The sequence below is a fragment of the Megalobrama amblycephala genome, linkage group LG7 (assembly GCF_018812025.1).
Source record: "Megalobrama amblycephala isolate DHTTF-2021 linkage group LG7, ASM1881202v1, whole genome shotgun sequence".
NCBI classification, from domain to species: Eukaryota; Metazoa; Chordata; class Actinopteri; order Cypriniformes; family Xenocyprididae; genus Megalobrama; species Megalobrama amblycephala.
The window spans coordinates 39,183,976-39,210,715 of record NC_063050.1 but is presented as its reverse complement, the minus strand read 5'-3'; the positions used below and the strand labels follow the sequence as shown (position 1 = coordinate 39,210,715).

The following is a 26,740-nucleotide window of genomic DNA, read 5'->3' as shown; positions in this document are numbered from 1 at the left end:
CTTTTGAAAAATCACAAAAAAAATAAGCTCTGTGTTTAACAAAGGTTTATGACACTCACACGTTTTGTCTATCAAGATAATCTTTACAAGTTAACACAACATTTATACATTTTGAAGCCTAAATAAAGTTGTCAGATATAAAAAGCTAACAGTAGGCTATAAATGGACTACAGCACACCATGGTCGCGGATCAACGTCACCACCACAGCTTCCTCAAACTTTATTTAAAAACATGCGCGCTGATTATGATCTGCGCTGTGTATGAATACTTATCCACTTTTTCATGAGGAATGCTGTCCAAATATCCTGTTTGTCATGATGACGTCTAAAGTCACCACCAAAGGAAGTAGTCCCTTTCAGCAATTTGTTAGCAACTGCCGTTTTTAAGACACAATAAAGGTTTAAAAAATCACAAGTGGGTTATAACTGGTGAGTTTTATGCCATAGATCAAAACGTGAAAATATTTAGAGGCTTTGTTAACCACAGACCTTATTTCAGGCAATTTAGCAAAAACCCATTCAAAAAACCCATAGACTTCAGGGCAATGGAACCTGAAGTCCTTGAATGCTAACTGGCTTCCGGGTTTTGCCTACAAAAACACGTCATCCCTGAGGTACTCTATAGAGTGAAACAGTCTGCTGCCAAGAGTAAAAACTCCACTTATTTTCTCCATAGGGAAAATTATTTTTAATGATAACTTATAAACCTTTAAATACAGCCTTACTGTGAGCTACGAGGTTGTTAACTGATAGCTTTACTTCTGTTGAAGCCATCAGCCCACATTATTTTAACTTAATTTTAAAATAACTGTTTAAGAGTGGAATTCTTGGTGAAATACTACATTACCCATGATGCTGTACAGAAAATTCCACCAGTTGAAACAATGCACCAAAATATCTCTTTATCCCGACCCACTCTCGTGAAGCACTGAATGACGTAATCAAATCATTCTCCCTACACTCCTAAAATAAATAATAATAATAATAATAATAAATAAATCAATATATATATATATATATATATATATATATATATATATATATATATATATATACCTCAAAATATATTCTTTTATGTTCCACAGAAGAAAGAGGAGGTTTGGCGTGACATGCGTGACATAATGACAGAACTTTTTATTTTTGTATGAGATTTAATGGCAAAAAAAGTTTTATTTTTACCACATCTCATGTTGATAAGTATAAAACAAAGATATACATGAAGAAATGTAGTTCATACATCTGTAAAATATCCATTATCCGTTACAAAAATGGAACTCATTTTTCAAGTTGGCAACAAACAAATATGGTGGATCAATATTTTCCCTTCTCTTGGAACAATTATTTTCTCAAGCAGCATTGTGTATGGGAAATATGTCAGTGATTAGTGTTATTTTCTGTAATTAGAATTATGTTTGCGGTAGAGGTAACAAGTTATGGGCAACTGTAACAAACAAGGACATTGTTTTATCCGAGAAAGCATAAAGTACACTATATTTGGCACTCCAAGCTGTGCAAATCTCCTGAGATTTTGAGAAGGCAGAACACAAATATACATAATTTTAACCATGATACTTTTATCTTGAGATATAAGGATTAAAACCACAGTATAAAAAAGAGATAAAGACAGAGTCCACTGAAGATTAAAAAAAAGTCCCAGAGTGCTCATGATTAAAAATTAAACAAAATTGTGTAATATTATTTTGCCTTAATAATGGATCTTTCAGCACATGGACCTTGATGGAAGACTGTTTTTGGCATTTTGGGGTTTTCTTTCCTTCTCATTTGCTTTTAGTTTTACAATTGCAGAAATCAATTATTTAATTAAACCTAAATTATTCCAGAAATTTAGGAATTTAGGAAATTCCAAATCCAATCATAATGCATCACTGTGCTTCAAAACATCATTAATTAACCAAAACCAGTAGACTAAATTAGAATTGAGCAGAATCTGCCCTTGGCATCTTGGCATTCGTTCTAAAGGCTTGGTTGAGTCCACAGAGGTATCTTTGCACTGCCACTTCTTTTTTCTTCCTTCTGCTCTTCTCAAATAATAGCCAAGATCTATTCCTGGATCACATGTGAGTTTTTGTCTCCCCACAGATGTTCAGAGATCTGCTGATTTTCTACATCTAAAAATATCCAAAATTAAAAAAAAAAAATCTCCTTCACAATGATGAGCAGGTCCTAAAATCTGCAGGACAGAAACGCTTTTAAATCTTCCAGAAGATCTTCTTCCTGTAGAGCAGGTAGGCTATGAACACCCATATGGAGGTGGCCAGGAGGTTCTGTGCTAGATGCTCTGCGTGTGATTGGTTATTGGCCATCTTCCAACGAAAAGGGAAGTATTCTTCAAACACTTCATGACCCACATACACCAAGATGGAATTCATACCTGCCAAATAAAAGGTCAACTTGAACGCAATTCATAAAACGCCATAGTAATGTGCTGCATTCTAAGTAGTGTAATAGCGATAATTAGCATAAACATGATTATAGCTAGCTGCCTGAATAACAACAAATGAAACTTTAAGGAATATTGCAGTATTTATTATAAATGAATTATCTGTGCAGATAATTATTTTGCCCTCATAATCTTTAATCAAAATAAGTTCCTCTCCCTTTTGCAGCGACATCTCTTCTCTGATGACAAGTTTAGTGGTGTGAGGGTGGGACAACCTGTAACTCATATACAGGTGCTGGTCATATAATTAGAATATCATCAAAAAGTTGATTTATTTCACTAATTCCATTCAAAAAGTGAAACTTGTAAATTATATTCATTAATTACACACAGACTGATATATTTCAAATGTTTATTTCTTTTAATTTTGATGATTATAACTGACAACTAAGGAAAATCCCAAATTCAGTATCTCAGAAAATTAGAATATTACTTAAGACCAATACAAAGAAAGGATTTTTAGAAATCTTGGCCAACTGAAAAGTATGAACATGAAAAGTATGAGCATGTACAGCACTCAATACTTAGTTGGGGCTCCTTTTGCCTGAATTACTGTAGCAATGTGGCGTGGCATGGAGTCGATCAGTCTGTGGCACTGCTCAGGTGTTATGAGAGCCCAGGTTGCTCTGATAGTGGCCTTCAGCTCTTCTGCATTGTTGGGTCTGGCATATCGCATCTTCCTCTTCACAATACCCCATAGATTTTCTATGGGGTAAAGGTCAGGTGAGTTTGCTGGCCAATTAAGAACAGGGATACCATGGTCCTTAAACCAGGGACTGGTAGCTTTGGCACTGTGTGCAGGTTCCAAGTCCTGTTGGAAAATGAAATCTGCATCTCCATAAAGTTGGTCAGCAGCAGGAAGCATGAAGTGCTCTAAAACTTCCTGGTATATGGCTGCGTTGACCTTGGACCTCAGAAAACACAGTGGGCCAACACCAGCAGATGACATGGCACCCCAAACCATCACTGACTGTGAAAACTTTATACTGGACCTCAAGCAACGTGGATTGTGTGCCTCTCCTCTCTTCCTCTAGACCAGGGGTCATCAACTATATTTGTCCAAGGGCCAGAATTTTTCTCTGCAGACACTGTAAGGGCCAGATACTCGTAATATAAAATAAAATTCGAATTGTATCCTAATATGTTATTATTTGATATACTAATTCTAATTCCAAATTTATTTTATTTTTTACATATTTTTACCTCTACTGCAGCAAGCCACCAGGGGGCGATAGCGATATTTTAGGCTTCATATTTGTGAGGCTGTCAAGCTGTCCATCACTGTCACGCAATTGTGCGCTAATCCCAGGCAAGGAAAATTTTGACATTTGTGAAAAAATGAGCACGTGAAACAATAAAAGATGTTCAATGAGAGCAACGCGTTTATCGTCATTCTTGACTGAAGGCAGGCTATGGCACAAGCTACTTTTCAGAAGGCTTTTTTTTTTCGTTAGATTTAAAAATAAATAAATATGGAACGGACCCGAATATTCAAATATTCGTTCGGTGGGTTTGTTTTCGATTTGAAAATTTGACATTCGAATATTGTTTTTTTTTTTTTTTTTTTTTTTTTTTTTGCACACCTGGGATCCCCCGCGAAACGATTCTCATTCCCCCTTGAATAAGGCCGGCGACACACTGGCTGCGTGAGCGTCTCAGCTGCGTGGCGTGTCCGTTTTTATTTCGGCTCCCATATTTAACAGGTTGGAGTTTGCACACTGAGACACGCGTCTCAGGCGCGCTCCAGCCACGCGGAAAACGCGTGCATGCTAGAAATAGAACCAACGCGTGTTCCAGCAACGGGAGTGTTCTCTGGCTAGAGCGCAGAACAGCGGAGTTTGTATGGACCGAAGTGCATATCTGAGCTTGTGTTTTGTTGCTTTGACATTGTGGAAAATAGAATAATAGAAACAAAATGTATTAGCATTTTTACCCGTTATTATCAATCTAAATTAATCTCGTTTTTAATTTAACTTAATTTCGTTTTTCTTTATTTAAATTTCGTTTTTTCTTTATTTAAATTTCGTTTTTGTTTATATAAATTTCGTTTTTTCTTTATTTAAATTTCGTTTTTTCTTTATTTAAATTTCGTTTTTCTTTATTTAAATCTACCCTTACTGTGCCAATTTGTTAGTCAGAAAAATATTAGACTACCTTAAAAGTATTGCTTAATTTAACAGACCTGTGTGTGTGCGTTTTATATCACTAGTGCAGTGTCCGTTCTCGGAGCATAAGCCCTGCCCGCATGAGGTGCGCCGCTTCCCGCTCGCGCTGTTCTGACTGTAGTTTACTAAAAGTTTATTAATTCTGAATGTGTCGCGTCTCGCGTGTCCATCTATATTGCACCAAATGCGACACTGCACTGCCTTGTGAAGTCGATTGGATGAACGGTTCTCGAAATAATAAAAATGCAAACGGACATACAGACACAGATTCCTGCCTTTATTAGAGAGAAAAATATGTTCAGCCCCTCTCTCCGAAGAGTCGATGTTCATTACTACCGAAGCTTCGAAGCTCAAAAAATGGTATTCGGACCAGCCCTAAACTTTTTCCTCTTACAAGGCTATTCCTGAATTCAGTATTATTCTGGGGGCCGGATGGAAATCTCTGGCGGGCCGGATTTGGCCCGCGGGCCGCCAGTTGACGTTGCATGCTCTAGACTCTGGGACCCTGATTTCCAAAGGAAATGCAAAATTTACTTTCATCAGAGAACATAACTTTGGACCACTCAGCAGCAGTCCAGTCCTTTTTGTCTTTAGACGCTTCTGACGCTGTCTGTTGTTCAAGAGTGGCTTGACACAAGGAATGCGACAGCTGAAACCCATGTCTTGCATACGTCTATGCGTAGTGGTTCTTGAAGCACTGACTCCAGCTGCAGTCCACTCTTTGTGAATCTCCCCCACATTTTTAAATGAGTTTTGTTTCACAATCCTCTCCAGGGTGCGGTTATCCCTATTGCTTGTACACTTTTTTCTACCACATCTTTTCCTTCCCTTCGCCTCTCTATTAATGTGCTTGGACACAGAGCTCTGTGAACAGCCAGCCTCTTTTGCAATGACCTTTTGTGTCTTGCCCTCCTTGTGCAAGGTGTCAATGGTTGTCTTTTGGACAACTGTCAAGTCAGCAGTCTTCCCCATGATTGTATAGCCTACAGAACTAGACTGAGAGACCATTTAAAGGCCTTTGCAGGTGTTTTGAGTTAATTAGCTGATTAGAGTGTGGCACCAGTTGTCTTTAATATTGAACCTTTTCACAATATTCTAATTTTCTGAGATACTGAATTTGGGATTTTCCTTAGTTGTCAGTTATAATCATCAAAATTAAAAGAAATAAACATTTGAAATATATCAGTCTGTGTGTAATGAATGAATATAATATACAAGTTTAAATTTTTGAATGGTATTAGTGAAATAAATCAACTTTTTGATGATATTCTAATTATATGACCAGCACCTGTATAATCACAGAAATACCAAACCACAATCATCCAATCAATTTCCAATGGACAAATTCAAGTCCCACCCTACATTTTTCTTGTTCAAGAAGCCGTTTTACTCTGATATATGTCACAACAGGGGAAAAAAAAAACTATTGCATCTTCAGTTTCATGCCGACTGGCACAGGCTTTTGAAGGTAGCTATTTCGTCCCCTTGAGTACTGAGGTTTGTTACTGCCACAATAATACAAACACAGATACAGATTTCTAAGTCATAGGGGTCGAATCTTAAAGGGATAGTTCACCCTTCAAAAATGAACATTTTGTCATCATGTACTCCCCCTCAAGTTGTTCCAAACCTGTATGAGTTTCTTCTGTTGAACACATAAGAAGATATTTTAAAGAATGTTGGTAAGGTAATCAAAAAGTTGACAGTAGCCATTGACTTCCATAGTAGAAATGAAAAAATTATGGAAGTCAATGGCTACCATCAACTGTCTGGTTACCAACATTATTTAAAATATCTTCTTTTGAATTTGATGAAAGAAACTCATACAGGTTTGGAACAACAAGAGGGTGAGTAAATGATGTCAGAATTTTCATTTTTTTGGGTGAACTTTCCTTTCAAAAGCAAGAGCCTAATTTTGGGTGCATTCATCAGTCTAGGTACATTCATTCTGGCTGTTTAAAATGCTTACCAGGGTAGAAGAAAGGAGCTCCAGACCACCACTTCTTTACATCCACCATGTAGTAAAAAACCCCCAGAGCCACAAAAGCAAAACAGCTGAGAGTCGTCACATAGGACAAAGACCTGAAAGTCACACAAGGCAGAAGCTGTGAATCATACATCAAACTAATACATTCCTCTGCTCATGACAGTGCCGTACATGCTTTCATGTATGAACAAGATGTTTGGAAATTTGTGACCACAAATAATGACAATAACCATGACAATATCAAAAAACATAAATAATATTTAATGAAAAACTACAAAAATATGCAAGGGATACTGAGTTTACCACAAGTTTTTGTTGACAGGGATGAAGCCTTCATTTGTGGAGCACTTGGTCAATACAGCTGAGATGATCCCCTTAATGCAAAGATAGACAGCATGAGGTTTCCACAAACAAAACTTTATAGAAATATTGACAGACTGTGTAAATTTCAAATTGTATTACAATCCTCTGATGTGTAAGGGTTAAAAATAAGATAATTGTTTAAATTATTAAAAAAGCACCAAATGCATCCCTAATAACATTACTAAACATTGTTACATGACTCTCTGAAGCACATGATTCTTATTGGTCAACTGTGGCGAAATATGTTTGTATAACAACTGCTAAACTATATAAATGACACTTATTTCTTACATAACTGTGCCAATATCAGGTCTCTTTCTTCTCACATAATAAAATAATATTTACTCAAATCAGTATTTAATGTTGATTTTTGCATTTATTTGGTGAGTAGCCATGTAATAAAAGGCATAATCAACTCATTATTACAAAATATACCCCTTCACACTGGGGTCCTGATCATCATGTTGTACTCTGTTTTGCACTAATTACTTTTTTACATTATACAGTAGGCCTATATAAAAACAGTAATATTGTGAAATATTATTACAGTTTTAAAAACCTGTTCTCTATTTTAATATGTATTCCTGTGAAACTGACATTTCAGCAGATGTCACATGATCCCTCAAACATTATTCTAATATGCTGATTTGGTGCTCAAGAAACATTTCTTCTTATTATTAGTATTATTATGTTAAAAACAGATTTGATACTTAATATTTTTATGGAAACTGTAATGCATTTTATCAGTTTTCTTTGATGAATAGAAAGTTAACAATAACAGCATGTAATGTTATAACATTATAAATGTCTTTCTGAATAAAAGGTATAAAAAGTCTAAACTTTTGGGGTATTTCTTTTTTTTTTTTTAATTCTACTTAATGGAAGTTATTATATAAAGTGTGTAAAACAAAAAATAATCAAATGGTAAACATACCAGTATGAATCCCCAAATGAGAAATCGTGTGATTATTTGCCTGTATTGGTCCCTGTAATGCAGCAGAATTTTCCCTGCCTGAAACACAAATAAACACAAAACAGATGCAATAGGATAAGACAATTATTTGATATGATTCCTGAAAGCACTGCAGAACAAAAATAGTTTACATGAAGCATGTGACTGAACTGCTGATACAGTAAGAGAGAGGGAGGGAAAGGAGAATCACTGATGCTGCTCTGAGGTTTAAATTAACACAGAGAAATGAAAAAAGAAAACAGGCAATTTCTGGGGTTCCCAGAAGTGGAAGTCATCATAATTGCATAAACTTCTATAGTTTTGAATGGCAGACAACAGCAAATATAATTTTTATATTCCCATTTGTCCTAAAAGAAAAAATATGTCATAGCATTTCCACAACTTTCCAAAAGAGGGAAAAAAATACAGAGAGACTGATTACAGCAGTCAGACTCAGAAGAAAGAAAAATGGTCAAATTTGCAGTCACTCCCTCAGCCGTTGTTTTTGAAACACCCTCGCAGCGGTGATAATTCGTTAATTAATTTACTTTTTTTTTTAATTTGCCAAGGTATTAACACAAAGTAATGAAAAAATGAAAACATGAAACTTTTGCGATGTTGATAACTGTGAAAACACATCATCATAGACTGTGAAAAGGGTCCATAGATAGAGTTACTGTGAAAACAAGATTCCTTCTATTTGACTTACCTGAAGACCCAAAAAAGCCATCAATATGGAGTTGATGCTTCCCAAAACACCCTCAGGGTCAAAGGGCATCACAGACTGATATATAACCTAGATATATGCACAGACAAAAACACAATGAATTTCATCAGCTAGCGCTAGTACAGTAAGTAAGAGTGGAAAATTATCTGTTGCTCTAGCAAATGGTGACTAAATATTGACAATACAGATTTCCGAATTTTAATCAATTCCCAATTTGATTAATTGATTTTGATTCTTAAATCCCACAAATCAATCTTTTAGTCTATGCTGTTTTCAGTTGATGCTTGAACACAACTTCACTAAACATTATTTGCAGCATTAATTGCTATAATCTTTGTGCTTTGTTACTTTTGATATGAAGCTTTCAAATCAATCAATTTTATTACAAAATTCAAACAATAAAAAGCGTTTTACCTCTCTATAATGTGGCGTGACAGATTGCTGTAGCAGTTCAAGTGAAGCGGCAGCTTCGGAGCATTATGAATCAGCGTGTCGAATCAGCGGTTCGGAGCGCCAAAGTCACGTGATTTCAGCAGTTTGGCGGTTTGACACGCGAATCGAATCATGATTCGATACGCTGATTCATTATGCTCCGATGCTTCATGAAGCAGTGTTTTGAAATCGGACATCACTAAATAAGTCGTTATTTTGTTTTTTTTGGCAACCAAAAATATTCTTGTCGCTTTATAATAATAATATTGAACCACTGTACTCACATGAACTGATTTAAATATATTTTTAGTACATTAATGGATCTTGAGAGAGGAAATGTCATTGCTGGCTATGAAGGCCTCACTGAGCCATCGGATTTCAACTAAAATATCTTAATTTGTGTTCCGAAGATTAACAAAGGTCTTACGGGTGCGGAACGGCATGAGGGTGAGTAATAAATTATATAATTTTCATTTTTGTGTGAACTAACCTTTTAACTTGCTCTTCAATATTTAATGTATGTTTGAATAAATCCATCATGAAAACAAGTTATGACAGCCAAAACCCGAATTGGAGTAGAAACAATTTTACCATTAAAAAGATATTATAAAAAAAAAAAAAAAGAGTTCATTTTAACCATTAAAATTATTGTAATGTACCAACTGAGAGAGGTCCCTGTATAGAGAACAGCATTAGTTAAATAGGCAAAATATACATGCACTATTTCTGACATATATCCAAATTAATCAATATAGAATCTAATCAAGATCAGAATTGAATCGAATTTGAATAGTGAAACTATTGTCAGAACTCAGCCTTACTAAATATGTCTGGCAGAATGACAACCATTTCTTATTGTTTTGGTGTCTGTTTACCCGTGATGAAGGTGTCTGGTAAATATGGTCTCCGAGCAACCAGCGATCAATGTAACCTGCAGCTCCACCGGTGCAGTTTTGGTACTGACCAAAGTCCCCAATACCCCCTGGACCCAAATAACCACTGCAGGAGAGAGAGATATGAGGAAGAAAAATATAGCAATTTCCAAACAAAAATGTGTGTCATGAATAGAAAATGAATGGGTGTGAGGCATGCTATTTAAATCACTTTCATTTGCATATTCATTTTAATGTATGTAGCATCCATCCATCCATTCAATATAACCAATTACAACTGGCTAATAACATTATGCCGAACAACGTAAATCACAGTGTGTAAAAGAAATTACTTTTTTTCCCTTTATAATTTAAATGCTTTATAATTAAAAATGCTGACAAACTGTTTTGCATTTCTAATTAGCAAACAAATCTATTTTTTCTGATATATCTTACTGATATTTTCTTACTGAACAAATCAGAAAAAGCGTAGTTTCTGCAACAGGTTCCCTTTGTAATAAGGCAGGGGACATGGGGAAGGACATTTAGACAACTGTTAAAAATGATACACTCATTTCATGAATATGAGTTTACTAACGTTGGACAGTCTGGCACTGGGAGGAGGAAGGTCAAACATAACCATATCGCCTCTAAGACAATCACACACAGCCATGCGGGCCAGTAGAGGCAGACATCATGCACTGAGTACCAGCATGTTTCCTGTGAACAGCAAGATGATGGAAAATTTCAATCATTATTATAATTATTTTTATATATATATTTTATATATATCATATATATATGATATGATATGATATGATATATATATATATATATATATATATATATATATATATATATATATATATATATAGTATTTAATTACAAATAAGCATTTTCAGCAGTGGTCTCAGACTTTTGGACCCCACAGTATATTTTTACAAACAGACAAATAAAATATTATGTTAATCATTAAAGAGACAAAAGCCTTTAAAGTACATATAGGCCACATACCAACTGCAGCTAAATTCGGTTGTCAATTCACCTTTTAGTGCTTAATCCTGTTCAGTAATTTATGGGAGTGACAACTGCATTCCAAAAATTCTACGCTGTGTGTACAGAACTGAACTGAACAACTAGTCTTTAATGACGTACAAAGAGAGATATTAGAGATTACAGATTAGAGATACATCATCTCTGATGCATGTTAAAATGCGTATTTTAATGCGCATCAGAGATATATCGCTCATCTGTATGTGCGGTGCAAAAAATCTCAGGAAAATCGGTACGAGTCTGATGCATTCGTGTTGCCAGATCTTGCAAGCAAATCGGCGAATGAGAACAAGCCCATAAAAAAACTAAATAAATGGAAATGCTTTATGCTGAAAATAAGACAGAAATTTTGCAACCCGCAATACTCCCTTTAATAACTCCATAAACTCGATCGCTGTATGAGCCAAGATTAAACAACAACCCCAAAAACGTGTATAATAAGTGGATATGGCAACACTGCGAGTGTGCTCTGTGAAGCAGCCTTAAAGCATAAACACCTCCGTCGACTGTGCTTTAGTTAAAATTGCTGAACACAACGGTCACTTTTGTCACTGTAACATTAATTTGGTCAAAAATAATGGACACCAAACACACGAGATGCAAGAATATTGCTATGGTTACCACGATGTCAAACTGTCATCGCAGTTTCGGGAGTGAGTCGTGTTCCGTACACACAAAAATTTAGGGGATTCACTCCTGCATTTAAATGCGTTTGTCACTACTATAACTTTACAGTGTATGTAGTCATAGATAAGTGTCTGTTTGTTATTTAAATTTTTTTAGCTTTATTATATTTTTATTAATATTTTGAATTAGCTTTAATTTGATATTTTTAGTTTTTGTTTTAATATTTTTTGTTTATTTTTCAATTTATTTAAATATATACACACACACACACATATATATATATATATATATATATATATATATATATATATATATATATATATATATATATATATATATATATTGCTATTTAGTTTTTTTTTTTTTCAGTTTTAGTTTAAAGGTCCCGTTTTTCGTGGTTTTTTGAAGCTTTGATTGTGTTTATAGTGTGCAATATAACATGTGTTCATGTTTCGCGTGTAAAAAAACACAGTATTTGTCACATAATTTACTTATCTGTATACCGCTGTTTCCACTGTCATAAAAACGGGCTGATGACTTCCTTGTTCTATGAAGACCCTCCTTCAGAAATACGTAACGAGTTCTGATTGTGCCAGCGGTTCCTGTGTTGTGATTCGACAGCAGCTTAGCGCTCCTTGCCCGGAAAGGTCACGCCTCTTACCATAACGTGGAGATGCACGCGCTCAGTGTTATTGTAAACATGTCTTTAATTTTACCCTATCAATTTGAGCCGGAATCAGACCCAGTGATTGGACTGCGGGATGAAAATAACAGCGTTTCGACGACATGGCGACAAACACACTCTACAAATGCAACTCTTGTGTATTCCTGTGGGCGGAGGTTAGTCAAAAAACTGTTTTAGTGACGTCATTAAAGAAGGAAGTAGAGGGATGTAGTCCAAACTGGCCGTTCGATGTAGGCGACTTCTGTTAAATAAAATATCTCGCTTGGCATTGAACTTTGAGCTTTAAAATTTTACAGATTTTATTTATACTCTAACAACAACATTACACACTAACTAAAGTTTGAAACATAGGATCACGAAGAACGGGACCTTTAAGAATGCGTTTACACAAATAAAAACTGAAAACTTTTTATGCATTTTGGCCATTTATTTACATGACAATGGCGTTTTGGAGGCCTGAAAATGCAAGTTTTTGTAAACGATACCGTTATCGTCTCCATGTAAACTACAAAAATGTGAATTTGTGGACTACAGGTCTGTGTTTGTGCTGCTCATGAGTTTATTAAAGCTTCTCCAGCAAAGTGCAGATTTACTGCACCTCTACTACGACCAGCGTAATCTCATAATTTGCATAAGTAGAAGAATGTGTATGTGCGCAGACGCATAGCATTTCTTTACAAAGTGACATTGCCAACTACTGGCCTGGCATGCAAAATACAGTGTTTTCGCAGAAATGTGTTTTGACAACATTGTCATCTGTACACAAACGTTTCAGTTATTAGTACGTCGCTGTCATGTAAACGTACCCGGAGTTAGTTTTAGTTTTTATTTATTAGTGCTTCATCTTAATTTATTTCAGTTTATTGCCAAGGCAGCATTTCTAATTTTCATTTTTTTTTTTTTTTTTTTAAGTTAATTAATGATGACCCTGGTATGTGTTTCTATAAAGTGTGTTTATGATTGCGTGTTTGCATTTTACATGTGGAGAAGGGTATCATGACTCACACTTGACAGGTTGGTTAGTCCGTCCTTGGCCACCGCAAGATCCAAGACAGCAACAATAAGATATGTGAAGCCTAGACGCTGTAATACGCCAGGAATACGCAAGGAATCCCAAGATACTGTACAGATACATGGACACATGTATGAAATAACACCATTAATATTTTTAATTATTCTTTACAGTTTTCAGCTTTACATCCAGAAGCCAAATAAAATTATCTGATTTTGTGAACAGCTTACTTAAAATAATTTCCGACATGGCGATTAAATGAAAATGTTGAGCTTGCATATGTTATGAAATTACAATTTTAAAGACCCCATTAAATGCTTTGACAAATGCATTTCCTTTCAAAAAGGAAGTTGGGGTAGGAAATACTTTTAAATAGCTGAATGCCTTTTTTATGCTATTATCCAGCAAAACCATGATTTGCTACTTGCTATTGCGCGCTGGAGAAAGATGGTATTCTCAGTGAGAGAACATTTTATTGAAGAAGAATTTTTTATATTCTATATGCACCTGCAAGCAGGTCGAGTCAATATTTAATATTTGATAAATTATCAGATTTGCTGATCCATTTTCCACTGAAAAAGATGTACACTAGCATTCAGATGACCTCAAAGTTACAGACATTGACTAAACACAAATACTTAAATTTTGATTTCATAGTGTCTTTAGCTATCCAATGCAAAAAAAAAAAAAATCAACAGGTTACATGCATGTTATCTAACAATGAGAATCGTAATTTGTGATTGATGTGTTCACACTGTATTTAGTTTATAAGAATGTAGAGTTTATTATTATCTACAGGGATAGGGCTATAGTATTTTATGAAGAAAAAGAAGGAAAATGTGTTCCTACTCACAGGGTCCTTGGCAGTAGTTAGGATTGATGATGATGACTCCGATAAGAAAGAGTTGTAAGCTCCTCCAGAAAATCTTCCACAGCAGATGAGTGCGTTTGACACCTCTCCGCAATGAACCGCTCAAGGACAAACCAATAGAAGTACCCATAATGAACACAAACCTGTGAAGAAGAAAGTTAGATGAAGTAAGACAGAAGGGGAGAGGAAGAAAATACATACCCATTTCAAGAAGTGCTACATTCTGGCAGGATTTCAAACACACAGATTAATCCACAAATGGAATTGTGTGGAAGCCAATTTCTCTTCATCTGTAGCACACATTTGTCTGGAGTCTACCTCATATTATGACCCCACTGGTTTCCAGTCTCTCTATACTATCTCTTTCTAATAAAATACACTGTCTTCATCAGTAAAGTCATCCCAAGCTATATCTTGGCTTAATATTGTCTAAAAGCACCATAACCACAGAACTAAAGAGATTAAAGAAAATTAAAGGGGTTGTTGTTTATGATTTCACTTTTTTAACTTTAGTTAGTGTGTAATGTTGCTGTTAGAGCATAAACAACATCTGCAAAGTTACAACGCTCAAAGTTCAAAGAAAAGGGAGATATTTTCTTTTAAAGAATTCTCTGTTTAAAAGCTACAACAAACAGCTGGTAGGGACTACAACAAGCTTCTTCCTGGGTTAGTGACATCACTAACCTTAAAATTTATATAAATTTACATAAACATGCAACAAAGGGGGTGAGGCCATGTTGGGCTGCTTTAGAGAAGAGGAAGCGTTGTTGTAGTGGAGTGTTGTTTGCCATGCCGTCATTGTGTGCCAGACTGCTTTACAAGCGAGGGTCAATTCAATGCTGGATTTGCACAAAAGATTAACATGAAGGCACATGCTAGTCAATGAGTCGAATCGACTCCACAGCAACTACATAATTTATCCACTAGTTACATCCAGTTGCATTCTAAAAGTTGTAACTTCTTCCCGAGTCTCTCCATCAGTGTCCGAATCTGGTTTGAACAATATAAGGCTGAACACCGTTACTGACAATCGTCATTTTGGTTGCGTGAGATTCTCCAGTTTTGTTATTGGTGAGCAACCGAAGCTGTTAAAGCTCTGCCCACTTCTGGAAAGCAGGGGAGCAGCAGCTCATTTGCATTTAAAGGGACAGACACAAAAATGGCGTGTTTTTGCTCACACCCAAATAGGTGCAAATTTGACAAGCTATAATAAATGATCTGTGGGGTATTTTGAGCTGAAACTTCACAGACACTTTCTGGGGACACCAGAGACTTGTATTACATCTTGTAAAAGGGGCATTATAGGTCCCCTTTAACGGGATAGTTCATTCAAACATGAACATTCTGTAATTATTTACTTACCTTCATGTTGTTCCAAGACCATTTGATATTCTCTCTTTTGTGGAACACCAAATAAGAAATTTTAGACCATAAAGACACATTATTCTTATTACGTGATGCCAATTTTGATTATTTAAAGGGATGAAAGAGATTCAAGAGCTACAGGAGATTTTAAAAGAATAACTACATATATTTCAGTCTATTTATCAAACAAGGGAATCATATGGTTAGAGAAGACTTGGACTACACTGTCATATAATCTAACCTTCAAAAGTTTGGGGCCAGTAAGATTTTCTTTTTAAGGAAATTATACTTTTATTTAAAAAAAAAAAAAGTACCACGGTTTCCAGAAAAATATTAAAGGGATAGTTCACCCAAAAATTGTTTCTTCAGTAGAACACAAATGATGATTTTTAACTCCAACCGTTGCCGTCTGTCAGTCAAATAATGCTAGTGGATGGGAACTTCTACTATAAGAGGAAATAAAACATGCACAGACAAGTCCAAATTAAACCCTGCGGCTCGTGACGACACATTGATGTCCTAAGACACGAAACGAATTATTTATATCATTATTATTTATATCATTTATATCATTATCATTTATATCATTTATATCACGAAACGATAGTATTTATCATTTTTTACCTCTAAAACACCACTATGTCCAACTGCGTTCAGCATTCGCTTAGTGAGGTCTGATCGCGCTCTGACAGCGGCAGTGATGTCTTGCACTCATTGAAGTATACGCGTGAGACATCACTGCCGCTGTCAGAGTGCGATCAGACCTCACTAAGCGAGTGCTGAACACAGTTGGACATAGTGGTGTTTTAGAGGTAAAAAATGATATAAATACTGTTTGGTTTCTCACACAAATGGTTCGTTTCGTGTCTTAGGACATCAATGTGTCGTCACGAGCCGCAGGACTTAATTTGGACTTGTCTGTGCATGTTTTATTTCCTCTTATAGTAGAAGTTCCCCTCCACTAGCATTATTTGACTGTCAGACGGCAACGGTTGGAGTTAAAAATCATCATTTGTGTTCTACTGAAGAAACAAAGTCACCTATATCTTGGATGCACTGGGGGTAAGCAGATAAACATCAAATTTTCATTTCTGGGTGAACTATCCCTTTAAGCACAAAACCATTTTTTCAATATTGATAATTAAACATTTCTTGAGCAATAAATCAGCATATTATAATGATTTCTGAAGGATCAAGTGACAATTCTGAAAATTCAGCTTTGCCATCACAGGAATAAATTACATTTAAATATATATTAAACTAGAAATGTTAATTATTTATTAGTTATTTTAATTGTAATAATATTATAATATTATAATAATATTGTTTTTACTGTATTTTTCATTAAATAAATGCAGCCTAAGTGAGCATAATAGACTTCTTTCAAAAACATTTTTAAAAGACTTTTGAATGGTAGTGTGGATTTGAATGGACTATATGTTTTTTGTTGTCATTGAGCTTCACAGACACTCATCGCTTTCATTGTATGTAAAAGAGCAGTGAGAACATTCTGACTACCATCTCCATTTGTGTTCCACCAAAGAAGGAAAGTCATGGTTTGGAACGACATAACGGTGAGAAAATGATGACAGACTGTTCATTTTTATGTTTTACTACACCTTCCATGGTCATTTCATACAAGCTTCCTAAAACCTAACAGAGGTGCCATGACTTTATCAAGTAGCACTGCTGCAGACACTTTCTTCAGCTGCACAGCAGAAAACAAGGTTATTGGGTTTAGTTGAGCTGTGAAACCAGTTTATGCTGACTTTGCTGTGCCACTTCATTTGTACCACAGTGATAAGCGCCAATGCTTGGCTCCAATACACTACAGCTTATGCCAGCTCTGATGTGGCTTGCAGATCGATCAAAGCATGGTACAGAAATATAAAGCTTTACTACAACACTTCTGCCCTATAAAAGAATAACTGAAGCACAGTTTGAGGAAGCTGCTAAAGATGCATGTGGAATGAAGAATATGTCATTTGTGACGTTGGATTGGCTTACCAAGGAAACACGAGATCAGCCACTGTGAGCCCTGCAAGAGGAAGAACACAATCAGATACTTCCTGTTGTCATGCCACAGTCTATTAAATTCATGACAAGTAATTTTCATGAACATATACATTCTAAATATATGTTCATATATTAAAAATGTATTCCTCAACATTGTTATCATCAATAAATGCTCTAATGCTTAAAAGACATGCTAGCAGCTATTGTAAAGAAAGAAATGAGTTTACCATTCCAACTTTCATGCCTAAAAAACCAGTAACGTCCACCTCCATAGTTGACAAAAACCATAATGACCAGGGAAAGGCTGTGGAGAAAGCAGAGCGAGGTTCATTTTTGTCTTAACAGAGATCTAGAATTAAATCAGACCACAATAAATAATAAACGGAGCAATTCCAATAGGGTCCTCACACTATCGGGGCTCGGGCCCTAATGAGATTGATTTGTTTTTATAAATCAGACAGACAGCAATACAACACTGAAAATGAAAATAACTGTTTCAACTGTTCCAACTGTCAGGTAAGGTTACCAGCAAACGTAACCTTGTTTTACCAAGTTCAAATTTAATCATGCTATTTCAGGATAATAAGAAATGAAATGTAAATTACATGTTAACAACCAGCTTCACAGTATGCAAAGTAGTAGCTTCTATGCAAGATCATTTTCACCTCAATGTTTCAATTCCCATCTCAAGAGCAATGGACCCAAACAATTAGTGAAAGAGCACCATACCCACGGAAAGTATCCAAAGAACGAAGCCTCCGTCCTGTAGTGGCAGGAATTATCGATTCCATGGAGGCATTTACCAATCTGTTTGGAGTGCCAAGCTCCTGGAGAGAAAGAAAGACAGCGAGAGTGTAAATTAATAAGCAAAAAAAAAAAAGAAAAGAAGGATGATTAAAATTCCTTTTCATGTCTGCGATATTTCCCACTTAGCTGATATCTGCAAAAACACTACAGTAAATCAAGCATGATGACATATTTGAACTACGACAAAAAAACTATATTTGTTGCTTTGTGTTTCTATTTCAAAGATGTTAAAATCACGCTGAGAAAAGTGTAAAAAAGGTGTAAAAGGAGTGAAAAGCACTCTTACCGAGTTTATCAGCCTCTCTGTCTCCACTGTGCTCCCCAAGCGAATAAGCAGATTTGTCACCACATCCAGCCTTAAAAATGGAAGAACTCTATTTTACATGCATATAGAACAGCTGCAATGAGCCGTTCTGGCTTGTTTAAATGTTATCATTACATGGTCAAAAAGTTTTAAAGATGCCTTTACCTTTTAACTGTGTTCCAGATAGTAGATAATGCAGCCAGAAAAGCAAATACCAGAAAAGCAAACAAAATGGCTGGAAAAACAAAGAAAATATATATATATATATATATATATATATATATATATATATATATATATATATATATATATATAATATAAATTTTAATATAATTAACATAATTAATTAATTAACACAAATTACAAGCTACAAAAGTGATTTTCTCTTTCTCTTTTGTTGTTTGATTAACAATGGTGACACAAACAGCTGTAGGTATATTAGGCTGCTGTCACTTTAAAGGGATAGTTCACCCAGAAATGAAAATTTGATGTTTATCTGCTTACCCCGAGGGCATCCAATATGTAGGTGACTTTGTTTCTTCAGTAGAACACAAATGATGATTTTTAACTCCAACCGTTGCGGTCTGTCAGCCGTATAATGTGTGTCAATGGGAACTTCTTTTATAAGAGTAAATAAAACATGCACAGACAAATCCAAATTAAACCCTGTGGCTCATGACGACACATTGATGTCCTAAGACACGAAACGATTGGTTTGTGCGAGAAACCAAACAGTATTTATATAATTTTTTACCTCTAATACACCACTATGTCCAACTGCGTTCAGCATTCTGTTAGTGAGGTCTGACCGCGCTCTGACAACGGCAGTAATGTCTCGCGCTTATAATTCAATGAGTGCTAGACATCACTGCCGCTGTCAGAGCGCGATCAGACCTCACTAAGCGAGTGCTGAACGCAGTTGGACATAGTGGTGTATTAGAGGTAAAAAATTATATAAATACTGTTCGGTTTCTCGCACAAACCGATCGTTTCGTGTCTTAGGACATCAATGTGTCGTCACGAGCTGCAGGGTTTAATTTGGATTTGTCTGTGCATGTTTTATTTACTCTTATAAAAGAAGTTCCCATTGACACACATTATACGGCTGACAGACCGCAACGGTTGGAGTTAAAAATCATCATTTGTGTTCTACTGAAGAAACAAAGTCATCTACATCTTGGATGCCCTGGGAGTAAGCAGATAAACATCAAATTTTCATTTTTGGGTGAACTATCCCTTTAAGACGAACATGTGAATCCATTATAATGATACGCATCAGTTTTCTTGCTCAAAAACACATAACCGACTGTGTTGACAAGGATACGTGAATTTTGACTCAATTTTGCGTGCACGTGTCAGATGAAGCTCAAAAAAAGAAGGGAAAGAGAACTGAATTCAGTATTCATGTGCTGTCTGGCGTCTCTGCATGCGCGCACAGAAAACGCACCACGAGTTCCAGTCTTCTTGCACTTGATGTTTAAACTGACAGGACTTAAAAACACATGTAAATGATAAACTTTCTCTCTATGATGGTTAAACTTTGCAATTAATCCGCGAATCACGCGTTTCGAACCTATATCCTTATATATAATCCCTATACTTGACATGGCACATCCTGCGATGTGACTATTGTGGATATGCACATCGTGATAACTATGCTAAAACAATACATCATGCACCCCTACATTACGTGTATACTGACATTAAATCAGTCAGATACTGGCATCAGTATTAGCTGCTGAAAAAATTATATTAGTTGACAACAATTGAGATTTTTTTTTCTAAAATTAAATAAGCATTTATAAACAATATCCTTATTTCATGGCCATGTACAGTACAGTCCAAAAGTTTGGAACCACTAAGATTTTTAATGTTTTTAAAAGAAGTTTCGTCTGCTCACCAAGGCTTCATTTATTTAATTAAAAATACAGTAAAAAACAGTAATATTGTGAAATATTATTACAATTTAAAATAACTGTGTACTATTTAAATATATTTGACAAAGTAATTTATTCCTGTGATGCAAAGCTGAATTTTCAGCATCGTTACTCCAGTCTTCAGTGTCACATGATCCTTCAGAAATCATTCCAAAATGCTGATTTGCTGCTCAATAAACATTTATGATTATTTTCAATGTTGAAAACAGTTGTGTACTTTTTTTTTTCAGGATTCCTTGATGAATAGAAAGTTCAAAAGAACAGCATTTATCTGAAATACAAAGCTTCTGTAGCATTATACACTCAGTAAGAATTTTTATTTTTATTTTTTTGAAAAGAAATTAAAGAAATTAATACTTTTATTCAGCAAGGATGCATTAAATCAATCAAAAGTGGCAGTAAAGACATTTATAATGTTACAAAAGATTAGATTTCAGATAAACACTGTTCTTTTGAACTTTCTATTCATCAAATAATCCTGAAAAAAAATATTGTACACAAATATTTTGTACAATTGTACACATTAAATGTTTCTTGAGCAGCAGATCAGCATATTAGAATGATTTCTGAAGGATCATGTGACACTGACATGTGAGTAATGATGCTGAAAATTCAGCTTTGCCATCACAGGAATAAATTACTTTGTGAAATATATTCAAATAGAAAACAGTTATTTTTAATTGTAATAATATTTCACAATATTACTGTTTTTTACTGTATTTTTAATTAAATAAATGTAGCCTTGGTGAGCAGACGAAACTTCTTTTAAAAACATTAAAAATCTTAGTGGTTCTAAACTTTTGGACTGTACTGTATACTAGTTGACCACTAGTAAGAATATCCTTATTTAAAGACCAAAAAAAAAAAGGTATCCAAACAAAAAATACTGAATTGCAGTGTGCAGATGTAAGGCTGACTCACGCAGGTAGCTGTTGATAGGCTCTGAATCAGTAATCATAGTGCAGCTGACCCGTGACGGCTCATTCAGGTTCTTCACCCACAGAGAATAGTTCCCCTGCTCCCCAAAGTGGAAGTGAACCCTGGAAGAACAAATCAATTATCTAACAATAATGTCTGGCCTTGATAATAATGGCCAAAAGAAATAAACATGGTGAAGATGTATTCAGTATTATAAAGTTGGTCAGAAACTACCATTGTTCTGTGTTAAATCATCTATGCATAACTCACTTGCATTGTTCCAGGTTTGCAGAGGTGCTGTTGAGCAGCAGTGTCAAAGCGTGTTGTGTGCTTACGACAAACCCCATTGTAGTGGGGGTCCCAGAAACTGGCCTTGCAGGTACTATTCCCAACAGCTGGGGCAAACACTAATGCACATGCATGCACAGACAACACAGGGATAAAGAGGTCCAGTTGGAACAATACTACCATTATACTGGTACATTCAATAATGTTATTACCATATAATTACTGCAGCATTTAGCATTAAAGTCAACATGAAAGGGCAGTTACAAAGTCTTTCCTTCCCTATTGTAACGCACAGTAGTGGCCAAAACTAAAGTGATGTCCAGCCTAGGAAAACTGACATCTCCATCCTTTATACAAATTATTAAAAATATGTTAAATATTTTGTAAGCATATTGTGTACTAGGAGTCAGTTGTTTTATTTGTGATAACACATGAAATGTCAAATTGTGCCGACATCATATTTATTCAGGCTATCATACAAAAAACATGCAAAAACAAGAGCCAATGAAATATTAATAACTGATTATGCTGTAGTCAGTGTATGCCTTTTCCTGTGAGCTTTTTGTTTTTCTATGCATTTTTTGTTCCCTCAAATTTCAAATATTTAAATGGGTCCTGACATGAGAAATCAAATTAGCCTTGATCTTTTGACATATAAGAGGTCTTTGTACCATTAAAACATTCTGCAAGTTTCAGAGCTTAAATGTCCTCCTCATTATAAACAAAGCAATTATTTAATCAAGCTCCAAAAACAGCTTGTTTGGATAGTGGGGGACTTGTGACATCACACGGGCAAATTCATTTGCATATACCTGCCAGAGACATCGACAAATAGTCTTACTTCATTGCACCATAGGCCACACTCACTGGCGTTCAGTCACTTAATGGCTGACACTTATACACCAGATGCGAGCGTCGGGTCAAAAGCAAATAGAACCCATTATAATCACTGATGCTGTCTACACTGGATACAGTATACAGCCAGCAAGAGGACAAATGGAGGAGTAAATAGAAGCGTAAAGTAGGGCTGGACGATATGGCCAAAATTTATATCACAATATAATTCTTAATTTCGGTCGAAACGACATAATTCCGATATCGATATGAACTATATAATAGCCTCAGAAAAACTGCCAAGAACGGCCACAACGGATGTCTGTACCTACAAACGTCTGAAAAATGAATTTGCCAAATCTATGAAATCTCTTCCTATAAAACTATATAATATTTTACAAATAAAAACAGTACAAATAAATTTATGTTCAGCTTTTATTTGTATTTAGCCTTCATACAAACATAAAAAATAAACATAAGACTCACTCACTTTAGTAGGCCCTAATATTAATATCTTTAACATTAAACTATAATGTAGGCTGATTTTATTATCCTTAATATAGATTAAAACAAAAGTGTTTCAGCCCAGATAAAGATTGTGAACAGTAAAAACAGAAAAAAACAGCGAGAAACAACAAAAACACATTGCTGGGGCAGGGACGTTGTTGAGTTTTGATGACACTAGGGGTGCAACGGTTCAAATTGCTCATGGTTCGGTTCGTATCACGGTTTTAGGGTCACGGTTTCGGTACGGTTCGGAGCACATACCGAACCGTACCGAAACCGTGACCCTAAAAATAGGACTAAGTTACAGTCAAATAAAAATAAAGAAAATAAGAACAAACAATCAAACTACAAGCAACATCACAAATAAGTACAATAAAGCAAATATTCAAATAAAATAAACAGTGCTTTTCAGGTATCTAACAGTAGTTTTCAGGTACAGAAAATGGATAAAGTAATCAAATATAAAATAACACTGCATATTATCTTTACTGTATAAAATAAATAAAGATTAATCATTATTGAAGTTACAAAAACTATCCAGTCAAGAGCAGTGAGTGATTTCTTTGTTATTTGTTGTTTGATTTAACATTAAAAACAGGCAGCAGGAAGTTTTTTTCCCTTTAAGACATGCACGATCCAGTACATATACTGTTACACATGCGATGTCTTTCTCGACTGTTATACGTTCACTTAAGACATAACCGACTATGTTTGCTAGGATACTCGCCAAGACTGGCATGTTGACATAATTTTTGTATGAATTTGTCCGCTGAAGCGCAAGACTTGAAAGAGAACTTAGTATTTGCGCGCTGACTGAAAGAAGCGTGTGCGCGCTTCGGATGAGCGCACACAAATCTTCTCACGGCGCGTGCGAGTTCTCTTTCGCGCCTTGTTCTTGAAGGTTTAAATCAGCAAGGCTTAAATGATTTTAGTTTAAACAGATAGCATCGTGTGCTGTTCAGGTCTCACCTGCGCTGGCGCGCTATCAACACCCGGGTGATAACGGCGTAAATGACTGGACATTAGAGCATACGGCACTAGCTGTTAACAGTTTACAAAGAGTGACTGTTTTGTCCACGCTTTTTGATTATCGTTGTTGTAACGTTTTGCGCATCCATCGACTGAAACATACATTATCTGAACACTGTCTGTCTGTTTTCCAAGTTGCTATTTTAAACAAACCATATTAACCAATAGATACGCTGAGCACTGGCTGATGGCTGCGTGTCTCTGTGGTGTACGTCATCACGCAAATAGCCAATCACCTTCTGCTCTTTCTAACGGTTGCGCCTCAAGTCAGTGAGAAATGTTGTAATGTATATATCGAAACACCGGAAATGTGTTTAAAAATCATATCACCGTTATCGAAAAAAATTATATCGCGATATATATTGATATTGAATTATTGTCCAGCCCTAGCGTAAAGGAACAATCGCTTTAAACAGCTTGTCTGAGTCTCTGTAGCTACTGGCTTCAGAAGAATACCAGCATCAGGAACAAGTGGATGGTTTATTTTTAATGGCATACTGGCTCGCATCAGAGGATTATATGTTTGTTCAGAGAATTTGACTGCAGATTATTTTGTAAATGAGGCACAGTGTAATGGAGAGTTCTCAAAGAAACTTTTGTTGACGGATGAAGCAGTCAGCTGTATTGGATCTGACAGTAGGGACATCACAAATTGTAAGTAAATTATTTCATAATGCTTTGTCTGTAAATACTTTGTCGGTTTTATATGTTTTCAAAACACTTGCTCACATTCAAGAGCAAGCTGCCGTTGATACTGTTTCCTATGCAATGACATTAGCCAATCATAACAGTGGCCGTTTACTGACAAGCCTTTCACGACCCCTTCAAGAACAAAATATTTCCTTATATTTTGATGATTTAATCAAACTTGTAGGGTCGTTAAAAACCAATCCCCTCTGGATATCACTTTTGGCCACTACTTTACATCTGAGTGAAATTGCTTCTTAAACAAGAAAAGAAAAGTACAGGACTTGATTTTGTCCATCGGGAATTGATTGGATCGATGTGGATCGTTGTGGTTTGCTATTGCCGTGATCTCATGTGAGTGACAGGTTGTCCCGCCTTCACGCTTGTGAACACGTCATCAGAGAAAAGCTGTCGCTGCAAGAGCGAGAGTAAGTTATTTTGACTAAACATTACGAGGACACATAAAAGAATTGTCCATTTTGATTTCATGGTGACTTTAATGCTATACTGCTCAAGATCAGCGATTATTGCATGACTTTGCGCTGGTAAATTTTGCATGTATACCTAGAACATGAATATTTGATACCTGATAACAGTGATCAGAAATCACATATAACTTCATCTCATTCTCGATCTCATTGACAACCGAAAGAGCTGCCTCATCCATCTTCAGCACAGAAGTCTTGCGGTGAGGGTGAGAAACTGAAAGCAAAGCCACTTGATCATCAACTATGACGCACTCTAAATATTTAGCTTTTAAATGAATCACATCTTTAACACCCAAAAAATTCTGTGTATGAAGGAATTTCACTGACAAACCCTCAGATTCTCTTTTAAAAACATTTAGCAACAATTTCTAAATATACTCACCACTCTGTAGACTTCAGTTGCTACCTCTAATTCAATTCAACCCAACTGTAGGTTTCCTAATGAAGCTAAATGGTCAGCTGCTTTAGTGCACTCTACTACTGCAGTATTACAATAGTGACTCTGTCCCTCCTTAAGTCACATGCCTGCACTAATCTGCCTAAACATCATAAAACTGCCCAGATTTGCTAAACGAGGGAAATTTGAATCCATTAAATCCCTAAATGTTTTTGTTGTGGCTATATGCATAGGAGCATCATACTATATAATATGCAAAAGCAAGTATTTAAATGGCTAACAGACAGAACATATGTGTATAATTTAGATATCTTACTATAGTTTAAAAAAATACATATTGGTAAATCACAATAAGAAGCTCAAATATATATATATATATTTTTTCAAATATAAAGGACAGTTAGCATAGGCTAAAAACAGCTAATAGTGGTGCTAGCTGGTTAGCTGGCTACGATAACTAGAAATAAAAACAAAATGGAACCATAACATTAGAAAATGTGTTTTATATTTAATATCGTCGATGAGATAGAGAATAACGTTGGTGTTACGGTATGACACTCACAGGCAGGTCGATCTGTCATATGGGCTGCGCATAGAGCTATCAAAAGCACAATCACAGCACAGACAGTCCATCTGTATCCCCTTTCAGATGCCATAACACCAGATCTCACTGCCTCCTCCTTTCGATCCTTTCTTGAGGTAAAGATGTTCCCCTTTTTCATTACAACATACTTCCGATCCCTCCTTTCTAGCAGCGCAAGTAGTGGAAGAGAGGAGGGTCAAAGTACATCGACTACCGAGTGTGTTTTTATTAGCTAGCGATCGCTCTTTGCTACTATAAGCAGCATTTCTGAGGCAGCATCTTATACGTTTTTGGGGAGTCTCTCGATAACCAAAAAATGAACGAACCTTTGAACAAATGTTTGAACGCGCTAATTATACTCATGTCATGAGTA

The 26,740-nt window shown here is 35.7% G+C and overlaps 1 protein-coding gene across 3 annotated transcripts; it reads right to left on the bottom strand.

Annotated features, from left to right (window-relative positions):
• Nucleotides 1-1,114: 1,114 nt before the first annotated feature.
• hgsnat (heparan-alpha-glucosaminide N-acetyltransferase) lies at nucleotides 1,115-26,569 on the bottom strand. 3 transcript variants are annotated; one of them, XM_048197416.1, is made up of 18 exons: nucleotides 26,347-26,569; nucleotides 25,486-25,601; nucleotides 21,825-21,961; nucleotides 21,558-21,676; nucleotides 18,865-18,934; nucleotides 18,682-18,751; nucleotides 18,318-18,415; nucleotides 17,816-17,892; nucleotides 17,580-17,610; nucleotides 14,190-14,350; nucleotides 13,330-13,445; nucleotides 10,558-10,679; nucleotides 9,963-10,086; nucleotides 8,638-8,724; nucleotides 7,911-7,988; nucleotides 6,917-6,987; nucleotides 6,596-6,708; nucleotides 1,115-2,392 (listed from the first exon to the last, which is right to left on the bottom strand). In XM_048197416.1, the coding sequence occupies exons 1-18, from the start codon at nucleotides 26,504-26,506 to the stop codon at nucleotides 2,211-2,213; spliced, it is 1,932 nt and encodes a 643-aa protein (XP_048053373.1). In that variant the 5' UTR covers nucleotides 26,507-26,569; the 3' UTR covers nucleotides 1,115-2,210. The 3 variants fall into 3 exon arrangements, with proteins under 3 accessions (XP_048053373.1, XP_048053374.1, XP_048053375.1); XM_048197417.1 differs by lacking the exon at nucleotides 26,347-26,569 and adding an exon at nucleotides 25,770-26,053; XM_048197418.1 differs by lacking the exon at nucleotides 26,347-26,569 and having other exon boundaries at nucleotides 21,825-21,983.
• Nucleotides 26,570-26,740: the final 171 nt, after the last annotated feature.

What these genes read in the sequence shown, in the direction of transcription:
- hgsnat (XM_048197416.1), bottom strand. Translation starts at nt 26,506, where the DNA reads ATGAAAAAGGGGAACATCTTTACCTCAAGAAAGGATCGAAAGGAGGAG. An exon ending in GACTAACCAACCTGTCAAGT is followed by an intron (nt 10,680 to 13,329) that starts GTGAGTCATGAT and finishes TGCTGTTCACAG; the next exon opens with GAAACATGCTGGTACTCAGT. An exon ending in AGCTCCTTTCTTCTACCCTG is followed by an intron (nt 2,393 to 6,595) that starts GTAAGCATTTTA and finishes TTTATTTGGCAG; the next exon opens with GTATGAATTCCATCTTGGTG.